The sequence below is a fragment of the Prionailurus bengalensis genome, chromosome D2 (genome assembly GCF_016509475.1).
Source record: "Prionailurus bengalensis isolate Pbe53 chromosome D2, Fcat_Pben_1.1_paternal_pri, whole genome shotgun sequence".
NCBI lineage: Eukaryota > Metazoa > Chordata > Mammalia > Carnivora > Felidae > Prionailurus > Prionailurus bengalensis.
In genome coordinates this window covers 27,476,369-27,496,017 of record NC_057351.1, presented here as the reverse complement: position 1 = coordinate 27,496,017, position 19,649 = coordinate 27,476,369, and the positions used below count along the sequence as shown (strand labels likewise).

Sequence of the window (19,649 nt, the reverse complement as noted above, 5' to 3'; positions counted from 1 at the left end):
GTTGTTTAGCTACACTTCACTACTTTTTATTATGTGATTTTTTAATGTTTATTGAGAGAGAGAGAGAGAGAGAGAAAACGTGTGAGCAGGGGAGGGGCAGAGAGAGAGGGAGAGAGAATCCTAAGCAGACTCCACACTGTCAGCGGAGAGCCTGTTGCAGGGCTCAATCCCACAAACTGTGAGATCATGACTTGAGATGAAACCAAGAGTTGAAGGCTCAACTGATTGAGCCACCCAGACACCCCTATGTAATTTATTTTTTTTTATGTTTTTTTAATTATTTTTTTGAGGTGGGGAAGGGCAGAGAGAGAGGGAGACACAGATCAAAGCCGGCTCCAGGCTCTGAGCAAAGAGCCCCACACGGGGCTCGAACCCACGAGCTGTGAGATCATGATCTGAGCCAAAGTTGGATGCTCAACTGACTAAGCCACCCAGGCACCACTGTACCCCTATGTAATTTAAATCCAGAACCTATCTAAGGAGCCCTCACAGGATTTGGGGAACCCAAGGATGAGGGAATATGGAAATCATAGTGTTTAATAGTATACTGATTTGCATATTTTGTTGGGTCCTTCATAGACACATACACAGTCATGCTTACTCTACTCCCCTTCCTCCATACACATGTACACACACACATTCCCTTGCACATACTGTATTCTTTCAATTTGTCTTACCCACTATGGGTCATTTACGTTGAGAGATAAGAGTCTTTCTCCAGGATTACAATTCTAGTAATTTAAAGATTGTTTGCCTATTTCCTTCAAAGTTAAAATGTTATCACAAGCAGATACCTACAAGGAAAAAAAATAGTTGCATAAGTTATTGTTCTGATATCTTCGAGAATGAAAGCTGTCAGAGGATTGATTGCCGACTGTCACTCTATTAAGATATTCCTTCTTTCATGAAAGTAAGGAGTGTATCTAGATGTTGCTGTCTTGATTATTTAGGGAATCAGGTGGTCTTGGCTGTCTCATCCATATCCACAAAGTTTATACAATATGATTCAATTAAATTTGCAGTGTATAACAACTTCTGTTTCCATGATAGCATTTGAATTGAGTAATATACACAAAAAAAGTATTGGTTCAGAATTAAACTAACTGAAAACTTTATATTGGCTTTAGCACATTTTATCTGTCTTTAAGAAAATCAGTTCTCATTCTGCCACTTGAGATGTCAGGTCACTGGTCGTAAAATTACTTTGAAATTTGATGTTGATTTCAATGATAGTGAAGGCCATGATAGTACTTTTCAACATCTGCCCTTTACACACTGACCCTATTAATAAGGACTTACTGTGCCTGCGTGCTTCGTATTTATGCTTGACCCTCAGCACACAACAAAGTATATCACCAGTTTAGGAAACAACACTTGATCTTGTCTTTAATTTATAGTTTAGATTTGCATTGTGTCTATGGTAGTTAAATAGATTTTATTTGATGCTGTATATTATATCATATTCACTTGACAGGTGGCACATACTTTTATCCTTTGGGTGACGATTCTGAGGTGAATAATAGCTTAATTCAGAGAGGGACCTTGAGCAAACGTCTAGCTGGTTTAACCATCATAATTTACATTGTATATCAATATAGTGTATGTGTATTCGTATACAGTTATATATTGTTCCAAAATAAAAGATGAGAAATGTGTTTGGTAAAATGGGACCCTTAGAGCAGTATACATTGCAGACCTCAATTTGGGCTCTGGAACATATACTTCAAATGATTTGTTAGAAGTAGCACTTTAACAGCCAAAAGTGTTTAAGTTGTGTGTGTGTGCATGTATTTGTGTGTGTGTGTGTGTGTGTGAGTGTTTTCATCTCATTCATTTCTTTTGTGATGGCACATACTGACACAATGTATTAATGCTTGTTTTTTTAAACAACATTGACATATGTCCACCTAGACAAATAAAGATTTTCATCTTTAATGACTCATTGGAGAAGAATAAGAAGTTTGGATGCAAATTTGCATAGAGTTGGAGAATGTAGGTAAAATAAAAAAATATAATCCCTTATCACTAGAAGCATCACCTTGAATCTGCTGCTGACAGACTAACAAACACACAGACACACACACACCCCTCCACACACACACCATCCGTAGGATACCTTTAGCATTCTAAGCAAAGAGAATTTTTATTCATTATTAAGGTCTCTTTTAGGTGGTCTGAATTTGTCATTGGCAATGGGCTTTGATTCATTTAATATTTTCCATTATATTAAATAAACACGAGATAAATACAATGCCTGGTTTTTCTATTTGAATTATCAACCATATTTGTGAATCATCATTTTAAATATAGCAGCATATGAAGTCATAAACACTATTTTTTATCTAGTAGCACTGAGTCATTATATATCTGTATTTTATGGAAAACCTACTTTTAAATAGCTTTGGATCCTCAGATTTTTCATTAAGTGTCATGATTAATATGATCTCCTGATTGATATTAAAAGTTCAAATATAGGTATAGAAATTTTATATTCTCTTCAAAATAAAATTATTTGGTTTTTTTTTTGCTTGTAAAAATGATTCATTCTCATTATAAAAACTCAAACTATAAATTTTTACGAGTGTGAAGAAGGAAAGTTGAAGTTATCTTGAGTCTTACTTTTCAGAGTTAACCATAATTTTCCATTTTGGTGAATGACATTTTAGATATCACACTTTCTCATACACACACCCCCCCCTGCACACACACACACACACACACACACACACTCATCATCTTTAATAAATGAGATTATGTTATATATTCTGTTTTCCTTGTTGTTGGCATGTTTCCAAGTCCACACATATAGAACTATTTCATCAGTAATCTTTTATTGTTCTTAATTAGATAACTATATAGTGAAAAAAAGATACTTGGAAAAATTTCAGTCACTATAGAAACATACAGTTAAAATGGAGTGCTCTCTTCATTGCAATAGTAAGATCACTTCTTTTCCCATATACGATTCATGTTAATAGTTGGGGTTTATCACTGTATACTTTATATTCTGCATTTATAAATAATTGGAATAGAAAATTTTATTTAAATAGGAACATATCTTCTACACTTTTTTTTACTTAAATTATATATTTGAGATATTTTATGTTAGCAGAAAGTTCTTTTTTTACTTTTTTTACAGAATCATTGTATTACATAATTTAATTTATTCTTCATTGATGAATATTTAGATTCCTTTTCCACTTTTACAAAAAGTTGTATGTTTGCTGTATGTTTGCTTATATATGCAAGTATTTCTGAAGGATGGCTTACATTAAATTGAATTACTGTAGTTTTGCAAATTTTAAATTTTCATAGATGAGGCGATGCTGCCTTCTAAAAAGTTGGCCATCTACCCTTTGATTACTTCTCTATACCTTCAGCAATACTGGAAAATATCAAGCTTTATAATTATTGGTAATATGACAAGGAAGAATGTCATTTTCTTGTTTTAGTTGTATTCCCTGATTATAGATCAAAAAGTATATTGGGAATCTTTTAATGTATTTATTAGTAATTATATTTCATATGTGAGATGTCTGGTTAAATATTTTTTCCATTTTTTTAATGCCCCCTTTCCTCATTGATGTTTGGGAATTATTTATGCCTTAGGGGTACCAATCGTGTTTGGGTTATAAAATCCTATACCAAATACTTTTGTTTATCTTTCACATTTTGATTTTATAGGTTTTCATTATTTTCAAATTAAAAAAAATATGCAGTCATATATGCCAATCATTTTGCATACATTGAACTCCCCCCCCAACCTCCCACCAAGTAGTAGTCAATTGGGTCATTACCATTATTTTTTCCCATTGCTCTGAAAAACACTAAATTTCTGTGTGTTTTAATTAGTCACTATACTTTCCTTTATTATTTTTTGTTTTTGTAAATCATCTTTGCTACTCTTTCACATATTCTTCCAGATGTACATTAAAATTAAACTAAGCTCCATTCAGATCTATTAAGTTAGTACACAAATTTAAGGAGAGTTGACATTTCATTTTACAATGTTGAGCATTCTCATTCAGGAATATGTAATTTCTTCCCATTTATCTAGTTCTTTTATGTCATTAAGTAAGATTTAATACATGTACACATATGCATACCACAGTATGCACATATGCATGTATATGATATGGTTGTACTATTTCTTAATAGGTATATACACCATGAAATTTATAACTTTACTTGCTACTATGACAGCCATTGGGTTACTAAGACTTTTATTTTGATGCTAGCTGATGTACAGAAAAGTAATACATGTTATTATTCATCCTGCATTAAGACATGTTACTGAATACTCAGTAGTGATAACAGCTTTTCAGTTAATTATCTTGCATTCTTTAGGTAGGCAATTTTGTCACCCTCTGTACAATATTTTAGCTATCAGTTATTTTTTATGTTCATTTACATTGACTAGAACCATCAGTAAAATATTGATTAACCTCCGTAACAGTGGAAATACTTACCTTAATTTTGACTTTTGAGCAGGGTATTTGCTGTAAATTTCTGGAATTTGTTTTATGTTAAGAATGATTCTTTCTAGGAGCACCTGGGTGGCTCAGTCGGTTGAGCGTCTGACTTTGGCTCAGGTCATGATCTCGTGGTCCGTGAGTTCGAGCCCCGTGTCGGGCTCTGTGCTGACAGCGCAGAGTCTGGAGCCTGTTTCAGATTCTGTGTCTCCCTCTCTCTCTGACCCTCCCCCATTCATGCTCTGTCTCTCTCTGTCTCAAAAATAAATAAACGTTAAAAAAAATAAAAAAAAAGAATGATTCTTTCTAGTCATAGCTCACTAAAGATTTTTTGTTTCTTTAGATTTATTTTGCGTTAATAAGAATAGGCATAAAACTATCATCAAATGCTTTTCCAAAATTTGTTGAAATATAGTTAAACAAGGGATTTTATAGTTAGATTTCCCAATTATGAGCTACTGGTTTATTCCTAGGGTAAGAACATAGCCTTGTTGTATAATTATTGTTTTTGTACACAGCTAGATTTAAGTTGCTAATATTTTATTTAGAGATTGCCTGATGGCTCTGTCCCCTGTCTAATCCCTATCTAATTTTGTTATCATGTTACATAATCACTGAAAGACAATTGTTGAAATGGGAAGGGGCTTACAAAACAAATAACTAGTCTGTCCCTCATCTCTCAGATGGAAACCAAAGGCAAGTAAATTGTCACACTAAGTAAAGTAATTCAGAGACAGGATTGTGTAAGTAAAGATTCAGAGTTTGGGAGGTGGCTTGAGATGCAAAGTCTGAGGGAATAGGAAGTTCCTTGACAATAATTTGCTTTCTTGAAACGCCCTGAATGTACTTGCTTCTCTGAGCTCCACTACTTCTAGCTTCCTATTGTACTTAGAAACTAGAGGTTTATTTTCTCTTTCATGTGTTCCCTTAAATCGATTATATTTCCTGAGATTGGCTTTCACTGTCTTTGATTTCCCTGGCAGTTCCTGGCCCACATAAAAGGTGCATACTCAACATTTGTTACTTGATTACAGTTGTCCCCTGCATCTTGCCATGCGCTTCTCTAGCACAATTCTATTCCTGGAACGCTCTAAAAACTTGTAATTCATGCTCAGTTCTTGTTACCACAAAGAGCATCAGGGCAGCAGTGTTTCACCAGGAGAAATAGAAAAGCTGGCTTGTCGAGCCAGAAGTCACTATCCAAGCCAACACTGGGACATCACAGACTCCCTCCTACATGGCTCAGGCTCAGTCCCAGGCCTCTGAGCCAGGCTCCTCTGGAAACAAAGCATTCATTACATTATGTTCTGCAGGACACCCGAAGCTCCTGGGTTTGTTGATGGCAGTTTTCGTGCCTCTTTCCATCTGCCATACACCCCAGCATTTGGCAGCCGGCTTGGGCCCTTTGAACAATTAGTTTACTTGATTAGAAATAAATAAATTAAAAGCAAAGTTGGGAGCTATTCAGTTGTTCCTAGTTCGATATCTTAAGTGAAAGTAAAACTTGAAAGAAACTGCCCCCTGAGCTTTGTTAAGTATGATGACCAGACTACAAGAAAAGTGTGTTACTTTTCTTTGAAGTCCAATTGTCTAAGCCTTTGTGGAATATTGAAAATGAATTTCAAAGAGAGATTTCGTTCCCCTTTCTTGCTTGTCCTGAATTTTTGCTACAGTTTCCTTCTACTAAGCTCCATTTTGCATTCTCTCTTTGGGAATGACACGTACTTAAGCATATTAATTTGTGCATTCGTGCATGTATTCATTCACCAAAGAACTATTATTGTTTGGCTATCATATATCAGGCACTAGGAACTGAGGGCCCAATGATGAGCAAACACAGGTAAGGACTCTGTACTTACACAGCAGAGGAAATGATCACAAATCAAATAATCTCTTCAGTGAATGTGTAATCACAAACTGAGACTCATGCTGTGAAAGGAAAAAAAAAACCTGACTTGGGCAGAGGGAAGTCTCCAGGGTGGGTGGGAGATGTGGTATCGGTGAAAACTGATTACTTTGGTAATCTGTTGGTTTAATGGCTTACTTTTGAGCAGAGATCTGATAGACAACAGTTAAGCAGGTATAAGGGGTATAAGGGTGACGGTGAAAAAGAAGGGGAGCATATTTCAGGCTAAAGAAAATGGCATGTGCAAGTATCCTGTGGCAGAGGAAGTATGGATATCTGAAAGTAAGTTTAATATCTGAAACAAAGATAGAAAAAGAACTCTTAAGCATGGTGAGGGTGGGGAGCAAGAAAAGATGATTCAGGAGGTGTTTGAGAGGTGAAATAAAAAGAAATGGATAGATATGGGAATGAGAGGGTGAGTATTGTTCAGGTAGTCTCTAGTTCTCTGCTTTGAGTCATAAAACACACAAGACCACCTCACCACCTACACAGTTCTCTGACCACAGTAGGCTAGTTTGACCATCAACATTCTACTCCAACACTCTATTAATGGTCCTCCATGTGGCTGAATCAAGGACAATTTCAGGGATAACTTACTTGACCTGTCAGTATTTAATATTTGAGATCACCTCCTTGAAACTTTCTCTTCTCCCAGCCTCTATGACCTCAGAGTATTGTGGGTAAGCTTCTCTATCCCCGACCACTTTTTCTAAGACTTATGGTAGGGTTATCTTCTTCTATCAGCCTAATAAATATTGATGTCTCAGATACTTTTCTAAGAATATTTACTCCCTGCACAATCACATCCTATTACCATTGATATGCTAGTGACTCTAAAATTCTGTCTCTGAAATTGTCTGTCTTGAAAGTGTTTACACAGGAGTTGCATGACCATCAGACAGAGAGGAAACTGAAGGAAAATGAGACAGTGACCTTTATTGCCCACTGATTGCTAGGATACACAGTGACATGATATTACAATTAGCTATGCGAACTACATACAAACAGTACACATGTGGCAATGGAAATCTCATCAAACATCAAAGTTTGCTTCATGTTCTTGGGAAATCATATCACAGATAAATACCTGTGTGAGAACTCCATAGTGACAGACTGAATGTTGTGTGATGAACAGCTGTCCAAACAGCGAGCTTGTTCATAGCAACAATAGCATTTCAGTTGTCTAAGCTGACTTCGAGGACAACTAGTACTGCTAGACTTCAAATAAAACTTGATTAGGATGTTCAAATATAGCACGCTCTGTTATATAGTACTTTTAAAGTATAGTCCTTTACCAGATCAGAACAAAGTAATGACGAAAAGCAGAGGTGAGCCTACAGATGGTAGACTGATTTGAAAAGTCCCTGAGAATACTTCAAATCCCCAAATATCTTCTTTATAGCTATCCTCAGCTTTACCATTAATGAGTCATTCTTTTGGGTCAAGCATGGCCATCTCCCTGACCTTGATGGGAAATCAAGGGATAGAACTAGCCTGACTGGCAGGGTTCTACAGATTCCAGAGTAGAGAATTTCTGACATAAGACCATAGGTTAGAACGTGAAGGGTACCCTGTTCTATGCCATGTGAAAGGGTAGAATCAAAAGATGACAGGAACATATAAAATTGTATACAAGGAGTACTTGGGTGGCTCAGTCAGTTACGTGTCTGATTTCAGCTCAGGTCATGAATCTCACAGTTCGTGCGTTTGAGCCCCACGTCGGGGTCTGTGCTGATAGCACAGAGCCTGCTTCGGATCCTCTGTCTCCCTTTCTCTGTGCCCCTCCCCTGCATACTCTCTCTCTGTCTCTGTCTCTGTCTCTGTCTCTCTCTCAAAATAAATAAACATAAAAAAAAATTAAAAGGAAATTGGTATACAAAACTTGAATTAGGAACAGGAAGAGGAGAACAAATGTCAGCAGGATGAGAACAAATATTAATTAGTTGAAGAATCATCTGATCAGGCTTTGTTTTCTACAACTCAACTTTTTTTTTTTTTAACAAACCTGATAGGGCAGTACATTTAGTCAAGTTTAAAGGGTCTAGAATGGACATGAATCATAGCATCATAGAGGGCAGAAGGACTTGTGAGCAGGAGAAATGGTCACATGAAAGTTGCTGATTAAAAAAAAAAAATTAAAAAATCCCTCCCTCACTCCCCTCTCAGTAACATGACATGTGCTGTTGAAAGGTTTTCAAATTTATTTTTACAGTTATTAAATACAGTGCCAGTAATGATTTTAATGATACAGTTTAATTTTTTATAAAAATGAAAGAATATTGTGTCCTGGCCTTTTTTTTTTTTTTTTTTTTTAAGAAATGTGAATTTACCTGAGTTCCTTTGGTCCCATGTTTTAGGATAAAACTAGACTAGATAGACTTTGATTTTCATGGGCCTGGCTAAAAATGTAGTACAATATCAGTAAAAAGTCTGGTCAATCATTTCAATGCAGGAACCTTTGTCAATACTTTTAGTTCAGGGTGGCACAAAAGAACACACACATATTTGGTTAATAGTCTTCTTGTCATTGGATGGTTTATGTTTCTTCTCCCAGTTTGATTTTGTTTTCCTTATCTATACAGTAGAGGATTAGAGAATGGGATCAGAAATCACAAGCTGTTGACCTATGAACTTAAGGCAACAGACAGTTTGGTGAAGGCAGTGTTATTATTGTTGGTAGTGGGGTTTTTGTTTGTTTTTGTTTTTTGTTTAATTCCATCTTGTTTTCATGGGATCTAATGCCTTTAGGGATTATGCCTTTAGGAAGGGCATACACACTCACTTATTCCTGGGGACCTACAAACCCACCAACCACTGAGTTACATCAAGATTTTATACTCATATTTCCTGCATGAATCATGAAAACGTTTCAGTTTGTGGCTCTCAGATTAGAAATTTTGTCAAATTTATTTAGGTTCTTAAGGTTTTTATTCTATAAAACCGCTTAAGGGATGACTATTCTTTCCTACCCTCCACTGGTAGAGAGATAGGTGAAATGGAAGGAAATTCATACAAGGTCAAGCGCCTACCTAGTGCTATCAGGCCATCTCCTCACACTCTCTCATTTAATCCTCAAAACACTGCCTGGTATAGGTATTATCATATCCATTTTTCGGGTTACAAAACTAGCTTAGAGAAGTTAACATTTTGCCCATGGTCAAATGCTTACCAGTTGTGGAAATCAAGTTCAAACCCAGATCTGTTTGTCTCTAAAACCTCCTTATGTCCTAATTTCCCTTAGTGGGCAGAAACTTTCTGCAAGGATCTCTGGAATAATGAAGCTTTACACAGACTTTGAAACATTGTCAAAATTAGATATACAAAAGATGTCGGATGTCCAAATATATCAAGCTATTATACAAAATATTTTATATGCATGCTGTTTTCTTTGATTAGTAGGAATTTGCCTTCATGCTGTGCTTAGAAACATAACTAGCTTTCTAAAAAGCCACACAGAATTTAGGAATATTCTTAGAAGAAATTTGGCTTTCATTTACACATTGATGTGGCTTTGGAAAATATGTCACAAGTCACTTAGATTAAAAACATAAAGAGATTTTATTTCTATCAGTTAACTTTTTATTTTGTTTTGTTTTGTTACTGAAGACTAGCTAGCTCATAAATTCAAATTTGTATAAAATGTCACTAAAATTCCATTTGCCTTATTCTGGAAATAGTACTTGATTATTTAGAAAATTTATCTGACATAAAACAGTTCTTATAAGGAGAATTTCAGGTATGTCTGCATAAAGGAAAACAGAGTGTTAGGATGATCATTAATTGAGTAGGAAACACTTAGTCGTACTGTATTTTCAATTGAGAGTTTGTGAAACTTAAGTCCACTAATATAAACAGAAATTTTGTGTTTAGCATCATTTCCATATTGTGTTAGTCACTGAACTGGATTACAATAAACATGACTAGCAAATTTCCAGCACAAGAATGTCTGCTTTTAAAAGAGAGAAAAAGAGAGGCACCTGGGTGGCTCAGTTGGTTAAGCATCCGACTCTTGGATTGCGCTCAGGTCATGATTTCGTGGTTGAGGGATCAAGCCCTGAGTCAGCCTCACACTGAGCATGTAACTTGCTTGGGATTCTCTCTCTCACTCTCTCTCTTTGCCCCTCCACTGCTCTGTCTTTCTCTCTCAAAACTAAATAAATAAACTAAAAAAAATGAAAAAAAACAGAAAGATGATACATTAAAAAATAAAGAAGAGTATATGGGGCATGTTTTTATGATTTTTAAACTTTGGATTAACTAGCATGTATCTGATTTGACTGAAAGATTGAGCCAATAATTTATATATTTAAAGAAAATTTACTTAATACAAACAGTGGTCAAACTTACAGATAGAGATTTTCTTCAGTGCAGTGCAAATTATTATAAGACATGGCAACGTGATTAGATTGCTGAATCGCATTCTCTGTGAGTGGGGCTTGGGGGTTGGGAGAGAGGGGCACTGAAACTACTGCCCTTTTCAAATAATTCACAAATGTGCTAATTGTGTGTCAGATTTGAAAGTTGAAGCACTGTGACCTTCAAGCCAACAAAAGCCCTTTTCAAATAAGCCACTTTCATGTACATTAATAAAGTGAACAATGCCTTTCCCCAGTTAAATAATGTATGGCTGTTATTTCATTATATGTAAATGCAAATCAAGGAATTGTTTCACTATTCATATAGTAAAAGTAATGCTATAAAAAAGGAGACTGGAAATCCACTTAAGTCACATTTTGTGGTGCCCTATAATTGTGATCCAAGGGTGTGTTTCTTGTCTCCTTCCATTGCTTGCAGCTAACATGTGGTTTCTCTGAAACTGAATTCATTTTGGATTGGAGGAATAAATCCTGTAATGTTTTGAACTATATAGTAACCAACAGAGACATTAGGAAAGTTAGAAAAATGAGTAAAAAAAAAAGCTGTTTCCTTGCAATGATGAAGACAGTGACGTATCTTGTGGATCAGAGGGAACACTGTACATACCCATTTACCTACTAGCAAGAAGAGTGAATAAAAGTAAGGGTCAGAGAAAGGGAAAGGAATCCCATGCTCTTTCCAGTGGCTCTTTCATGGTATAAAGAAAGTAAATATTGGACTTAGGTAAAGGACGTAAAGGCGATTATTTCACTGGAAAAGAGTGCAGGTTTCAAAAGCAATAATGTATAAAGGAATTTAGGTGTTACTAATGCTTGAATTGAATTGATTGCTGGAATGTCAAACAATGAGCATGAAGTTGTAGTGGGAAATCAAGAACAGGAAGAAGAATTTAATTATCTTGTATTTGTCCAGCTTTGTAATATATTTGATGCTGAATAAAACATGAGTAAAGATATAGTCATGCTTAATGCAACTTAAGTATGCATAATAGACCGCAGGGGGATAAAAAAAATAATAAAACAATTACAAACTTAAAATAAACCATAATCATGTGAGATTCCAAGAACCTATTAGCATTCAATCCATAAATAAACTTTTTTTTTCCAGTCCTATAGGAAACCATAATAGTTAACATCTTATTATGGGTTAGATGTCGATACCAAGAGACTGGATAGAGTCGAGTGATTCACTCACCAGTCTTCCTTTTTGTTTTAAACAATTTTCTCAAGCCCTTTGTTGTTAACCGTTTTAATAGATTCTCTAGATACTTGCATAAAATAGAAAGCAGTGACATTTATGAGGATGCTACTGGTTATCACTGAGATTTTTCAGTGGGTATGTACATGCCCTAACTTATTTAGGATAACAAATGTTTCTACATTTCTTTAATAATGTGAACTAATTTCCATTATTTTGGATTGTATTTAAGGTGGCAAATCTTGCTTGTTCCATGTCAACAAATGAAGATGGGATTAAAATCGTTAAAGTTGCGGCAAATCACCTGGAAACCTTGTGTCCACAGGTATGATGACTAAATTGCTGTCTCTTTCATTACACTAACTATAAAAATTATATATAATGCTTTTGACCTTTTATATATATATGGAAATATATTAAATATTTTAAACGCAGAAGATGATTTGTCCTAAAGTCATGGTTTATTCTTTGCTTAGAACCTAGTTCTTGTAACATTGTCTCAGGGACCATATCAGAATCTTGTGAGAGAAAAGTATAGTGTGAAATCAAAGCAGAGCTTTGTCCAACAATTTTATTTTAGTCATTATTTATTTTGAAATCTCAGACTATGAAAGGAACAACTTTTGGGACTCCTGGGTGGCTCAGTCGGTTGAGCATCCAACTTCAGCTCATGTGATGATCTCGCAGTCCATGAGTTCAAGCCCTGAATCAGGCTCTCACAGCCTGGAGCCTGTTTCGAATTCTGTGTCCCTTCTCTTTCTGCCTCTCCCCACTCATGCTCTGTCTCTGTCTCAAAAATAAATAAATGTTGAAAAATGTTTAACTTTTTTTAAAAAGAAAGGAATAACTTCTTTTTATCTTTCATCCAAAGAAGACATGAGTTTGAAAAAAGCCAAGAAATGTTTTTGTGTCTGCAATTCAGAAGTTTTTGTTTGTTTGTTTACCTTCAAAGCAATGCATTATTATGGAAGTATTTCTAGGACTAGTGTTTTGAACCATGAATCAGGATACATCGAAGGGCAATCTTAAACACCCTGTCTTAGAATAATCAAGAGATAATACAGATAATTACTTCCGAATAGAGATCACAAATGTCGTAAGGATGGGAGCTATAACAATGATTAGAGACTGGATATCTGATGAGATGCTCATTTTTCTAAAAGTAGAGTATGTGTTAAATTCTTGATTTGCCTTGTTGACAATTTCATCTCTAAGAATATTGAGCAAAAGTAAGGGAGACTCTTCCTTCAGGTTTAACATTGAGTAACAAATAAAAACTGTCTGGAGAAGTGGTGTCCAGAGGACTTGCAACGGAGATCTCGCCACTGATGTCAGTTTTCTATGAGCTCTCACAATGAACCAGAAGAGTGTAGCTGGGTCCCTAAAGTGGTTGAATCATTTCTACCCTCCTTAGCAGTCTAGGAGAGTTCACATTGTGGATTATACTTGACGCCGTCACTTTTTAAATTGTCTTGGGGCGCCTGGGTGACTCGGTCGGTTAAGTGTCCAACTCTTCATTTGCGCCTAGGTCATGATTTCACAGTCTGTGAGTTCGAACCCCACGTTGGGCTCTGAGCTGACAGTGCAGAGCCCGCTTCAGATCTTTCGTCTCCCTCTCTCTCTGCCCCTCCCCTGTTCATACTCTCTCTCTTTCTCTCTCAAAATGCATAAACTTAAAAAAATTAAAATGTCTTTTGAATCTGAAGAGTATTAACTATATCTCATTGGTTTCAATTTATAGTTTTCCGATTACTAAATAAAGCATCTTTTCACATGTTTGTTAACCATTTGGCTTTCTAATTCTGTGAATAGCCTAAATCTTTTGCTAATTTTTAGTTGGGATGTCTTTTTCTTTTTTGTGGCATTGCTTAGGTTTGTTAAAAATATCCTCTGTTGACTACAGCTTTTCCTTTAACTTTTAAAGTACTATTTTAATCATAGAAAATTTCAAGAACTTTAGTGATCCATCTTTTAATTCCTTCAATAGATACATATTGAACATCTACCCTGTATCATGGTTCATTGGTTTGTATCATTGGTTCACATTTTCTTTAAAAAAGGTTGAAGTATCATTATTTAACATTTACATCTTTACTTCATCTAAAATTTATTTTCATGTCTAATCTGAGGTAGGGATTTTTTTTTTTTTTTGCAGTGCTAACCATTGGGCCATTATCATGTATTGAATAGTTGACCCTTTCCCAATTAATGTGAAATGTTATCATTGTCTCTTTCTCTCTGTCTGTCTCTCTCTCTCTCACACACACTTTTAAAAACATTTTTATTGTTTTATATATATTTGTATACACATACGTATATACTATACATATTTATAATATGTGCATACATATACATGTTTTATATGATGCATTATACAGGTATAATAAATATATATCAAATGTGTACAATTTACTTACTACTATTCCATATGTAAATATATATTGATAGGTAAATTGAAATACATTTCAGAGCATACAAGCTTCTGGACTCTCTATTATTTTCCACTGGTCTATTTCTTTATCTCTGCAACAGTATTGCAATGTCTTAATTATGTTTTTATACTATCTGATATCTCTAGGCAGATTGGCTCACCTCATTTTTCTTGTTGTATTTGGTGGTGTTTTGTTTTTAATTATTGCTCTTCTTCTTTTTAACTTGTTCATATAGCTTTCAGGATCAACTTGTCAAGTTCCATGGAAGTATGTTAGAATTTTTATTGAAATTGTTAAAATGTCTTGAATTTTAGATTGTTTTAGGAATAATGACTTTTCGAGATACTGGATTTTTCCATTAATAAATGTTTTATTGATAAATGTTTATTTAAATGTTTTATGTATCTCCATAATCAATCTTTTTTTTTATATTGTCCTTCAGGGCTCTTAAGCTTTTTATCATTTATTACAATAAATTCCATGGCTACATGCTGATGGCTTCCAAACTATTTTCTCTGGGCCAGATCTCTCCCCTAAAGACCACACTCAGATTTAGGATAGCCTTGACATTTCCACTCTGATATCTAGAAGACACTTAAAATAGCCCAAATGGATCTCCTGATTGTTCCATTCCCATCTCGTTCTGCTACTTTTTAAATCTTCCTTATTTTAGTTAATGGCATGGTTATTCACCTAGTTGTTCTGGGGAAAAATCTGGAAGTTTTTTTTTCTTCATTCAATAAATACTTATTGAACATGTACTATGTAGTAGGTATTCTTTATGTATCTGTAAGGTAAATCATGAAGAAAACAAACAGATAAAAATCCTTGTCTTTGTGAAGTTTACATCTTAATGATATCTGAGGGCTGTTTTTCCCATTGAATCCATTAACTAGTCCTAGCAACTTCACCAAAAATATTTATCTTGAATCTATATACTTTTCTCCATCTTGTCTGTCAGCATCTCATCCTATCCCACTATCACCTCTATCTTGGACCACAGAAATACCATCTCATATGGTTTCCATACTTATATCTCTTTAACCTAGTTTCTATCTAAAAACCAAAATAAATTTTAAAGATGTTTATCATAGCAATTGCTTTCTTTAGCTTTTACAGTAAAATGCAAACATTTTTTATGACTTCTTCAGACTTTTATAAACTTCCTACTGCCTAACTTGCAGTCCCATGCTGTACTGTTTTCCTTTTCAGTCATTAGATCACTGCATATTGGCCTTTCTGTTTCTAGAACACGGTAAGTTCCTTCCCATCAGAGGGAGCTTGCATTTGTTAATTTCCCAGGGCAGTTTTTCTCTTGAGGCCAGCTTCTGTTATGTTCAGTTTGCAAGGACTCACTGAAATACCATCTTCTCAGAGATCAATCTCCCTAAATGGCTTCTCCAGCTATACCCCATTATATCACCATATTTATTTCTTTTAGAGTCTCTATCACAACCTGAGACTATATTTTATATTATTTTGTTACTTTTATTGTACACTTTTGACACTCAAACATAAAGTTCACGAAGGCAATGATTTAGTCTTCCTTATTCACTATGTATATTCCCTGTACTTAGCAGAAATGCAACATATATATGCAGCATATAAATATACAATAATTATTCTATATTTACAGAGGGCAGCAAGGGTTTTGGCAACACCTTTTATACTTTTCCTAACAAGATGTGTCTTCTTTTGGCAATATGAAAAAAAAAATTACAGTATAACTAGAGTTATAGTTACGAAAAAAATAATCCTTAAAATGGGCGATTAATGTATAGTTGCTAACCAACAGTGGGATCTGTACTGGTGGGCTTCAGTGATCTGCTCTTGATTTATTTCATTTCAATGCTTTCCTAATGATTTGGATAAGACTATAAATTAATATATATCTTAAAATTTATTAAAATTTTAAATTCTTAAAATTTTCAGTTAAAAATAAGAATAAAGGGCATATATTAGCTGCATGAATCTAGTAACAAAGAATTTGGATTTCCAGAATTGGACTAAATTTCTGTATCCAGATGAAATGTAATAGATATAAATATTAAACCATATATATGGAACACTATAAAACAAATTGTAAAATAGAGAATGGAAGAGTTATAGCTTAGCAGAAATGTACCCTCCAAAAGGCTTAGAGATTTTAGTTGATATTAATCTTAATGTGAATCAACAGTGTGATACAGCTGTCAGAAAAAAAAAACTACTATGATTTAACATCTTTTCATCAACGAATAAGTTCTAAAACTAGGGTGCCTGGGTGGCTCAGTCGGTTAAGCAGCTGACTCTTGATTTTGGCTCAGGCCATGATCTCACAGCGAGTTCGAGCCCACATCCAGTTCTGTGCTCACAGTGCAGACCCTGCTTCAGATCCTTTACCTCCCTCTCTCTGCGCCTCCCTGACTTGTGCTTGTGTGCTCTCTCTCTCTGAAAAATAAATACACGTTAAAAAATTTAAAAAAAGAGTAAGTTCTAAAACATATTCTCAACCTTCTCTGTACTTCAAAATTATTTTTTAAACTGTATGTATTTTAATACAGTACATCTTGAAATTTAGAATTAGTAGTTCTGGAGTGTACCCCAATTGTGAGTGTGTGTGTGTGTGTGTGTGAGTACCCATATGTGTAAGTTCTACTTTTGCAAATCTATTGAAATAAAACATGCACATGCATTTAGGTCCTCTAATTCGACTTCCAGCAATTTATGGTACAGCTGTATATGTGCACATGCATAAAAGTCTATGAGTAAGGTTTTTATGCAGCTTGACTTACAGTGGCAAAAGCTGGAACCATCCTAATGTCTGTTAGCAGAGAATGTTAAAGCTGTGTAAAGTAGTAAGTCGGCTCAAAGTATGTTTTGGTATGGAAGATACCCAAGATAAGTGGAAAAGGCAAATTTTAAATGAGTATGTATGTTATCCCATTTATGTGGGGGGAAAAAAAGGCGATAGTTTGAGCCATATGTTTGTGTAGTCATAGAAAATTTTTCAAAAAAATTTCACAAGAATTTTAATAGTAGTTATTTCCAGGAAGAGAGGGACAAAGCACAAAGAAGACAGTTTTACAGTCCATTTCATTTCTTTTACAACTCTTAAGTTAAGCAGAAATAGGTATTTTCTTAATTTCTAAATAAAACCCAACCACTTAAAAATTTTGTTAGATTGATCCAGGAGTGAAGCTGAGAAACACAGGGTCAGGAGCTGCTGATGGAGTAACATGAATTCCTGTTTGTTAAAAATGATTGAGTTCATGCAGGTTTCAGTGAGTTGGCTCATCCTGGCTCTCACTGTGCCTGAAGGGCTACAACGATAATGCTTTGCCCATTGCATATTTAGCAGAGGATCTGAATAGTTACATGACTTGAAACTATGTCATATGAAAAACTTATAAAAACAACAGGGATTATACCAAGGTAAAGGTAAGAAGACTTCAAAAAACATGGTCACTGCCATAAGATCTCTAAAGGCCTATGATGTGAAAGACTTGTTCTGAAGATTCCTGAGGGGCAGAACTACAGCTTATTGAGTAGGAGCTACAAGAATAAAAATTTCCCCTCATCACAAAATGAGAGATGCTCTCTAACAGTGCTATCTTGAAAGGAATTGGACTTTGTTGAGAAGGAGGAATTTGGAGTTTCTCAATGACACAGACATTCAAATACACGGAGAGTGACCATTTAACTAAGCTCTGATAAAGGGAGTATAAGCCTTGGGTAAGAAGTTCACCTAGAAGTTTTTTAATGCCCAATCCTAAGATCTTCTAATGGATCTTTTATATAAAGCAGAAAAATGTGATCTGAATGATAGTATTTCTAAAATACTATAGCTGTTTGAACTCAACCTGTTGGAAGGGTAAAGCTAGTCCATATGGCTTAATAGTTACTCTATTTCAACAAGTGACTTGGAGGGATATTTTAAAAGTAAATATTTTGTATTTGCATATGGCACAGAAATGAGAAAAATAGAATTCAAGGTTCTAAAATATGTTTGTAATTTGGACTAATGTTTGAAACCTCATAAACTAAAATTTAATAAGGGTAAATATAAAGTCAGGACCTTAGGTTAAATACGTGCACAAGGTGGATAGGAAAAACATCACTTATATCAAAAGCACTGGCACATCAGGAAAGAGAGGGGGACATTTGTATCTAGTTCAATGAGTTCAAACACTGGTCCATAAAAACGTTTTCATGGTCTATACTGAAATTAGGTGAGTAATAGCTTTTTTCATAAAGTAAAATTCATTCAACTTTTTATGAGAAATTGATGTACTTTCTACTTGTTTGATATTCATCAAAAGCATTTGATTTATGAACTAATAATGAAAGTAGATAATAGCTTGTTATATGGTTATTCTTCACTTGGAAAAATAATACTTTCCCAATCCCATGTGGATTACGTTCCTTTCCCCACTACTTAACTTCTTTCAAAAACATTTGTAGCCTGAAGAATCCAGAAAATTAAAAGTCCTAATTTAGGTGACTCGACTATATATCAGTAGCATGACATGGGGGCCATCTTACAGCTTTAAAATGATTATGATACTTAGCTTGTGAAATAGGGGAAATTTCCAGAGTAGCAGGTCTGGGGCTGTCCAGATCTAAAATTCCATGCTGGATTCAGGCCCTGCAATGTAGGGGCTAAGCAAAAGAAGAATGAGTTGTTTTAAGTGTAGTGAACTATTACCTAATCACCAGACATATTTAGTCAAAAGCCAAGAAAGGCTGCACCTTGTCAAAGACGTTAGAAATAAATTTCATATTGGGGTGGTAGAAGTACTAGTTGTTTTAAGTGTTCTTTTTCTAAAGAAGATTCTTTAATTAATAAAAATATGGTAAAAACCTAGGATATTTTCCCTGTGGTGAATACACTTATATTTAAGTAGGCAGACTTTCACAAGTGCTTAGATTTAACAAAATCAAGTTAAGTTTCTAATCACTGTCATATACGAATCAATATCTAATACAGCTTTGTTATATCTTCTGTTTATGCCTCTCATCAAATGCTATGTTATATGATGACCTGACAAAGCTAAAACAACTTGCAAAGATATCAAGTATATTTTCAGTGATGTACTTGGGGATATATTTTCATAAGTTACTTATTATAAATCTATAATTACTTTCTAAAAGGGTTGTATATTGAGTATGTTAAAGTCAAGTTTGGCCCAGACATAGAAACTTGTGAAGTATAAAAAAATCAAAATACCTGGGGGAGATTGTGCTCTGGATATCACCTGCATTCATATTTAAACATGGAAAAGT

General features: G+C 34.7%; 1 protein-coding gene across 2 annotated transcripts in view; it reads left to right on the top strand.

Annotated features, from left to right (window-relative positions):
- CTNNA3 (catenin alpha 3) overlaps positions 1-19,649 on the top strand; it is a 1,753,506-nt gene that overhangs the window by 1,055,560 nt on the left and 678,297 nt on the right. For both annotated transcript variants that reach the window (XM_043596448.1, XM_043596447.1), the window contains exon 10: positions 12,185-12,277. In XM_043596448.1, coding sequence (XP_043452383.1) covers positions 12,185-12,277 — 93 coding nt within the window. The remainder of the gene's footprint in view (positions 1-12,184; positions 12,278-19,649) is intronic.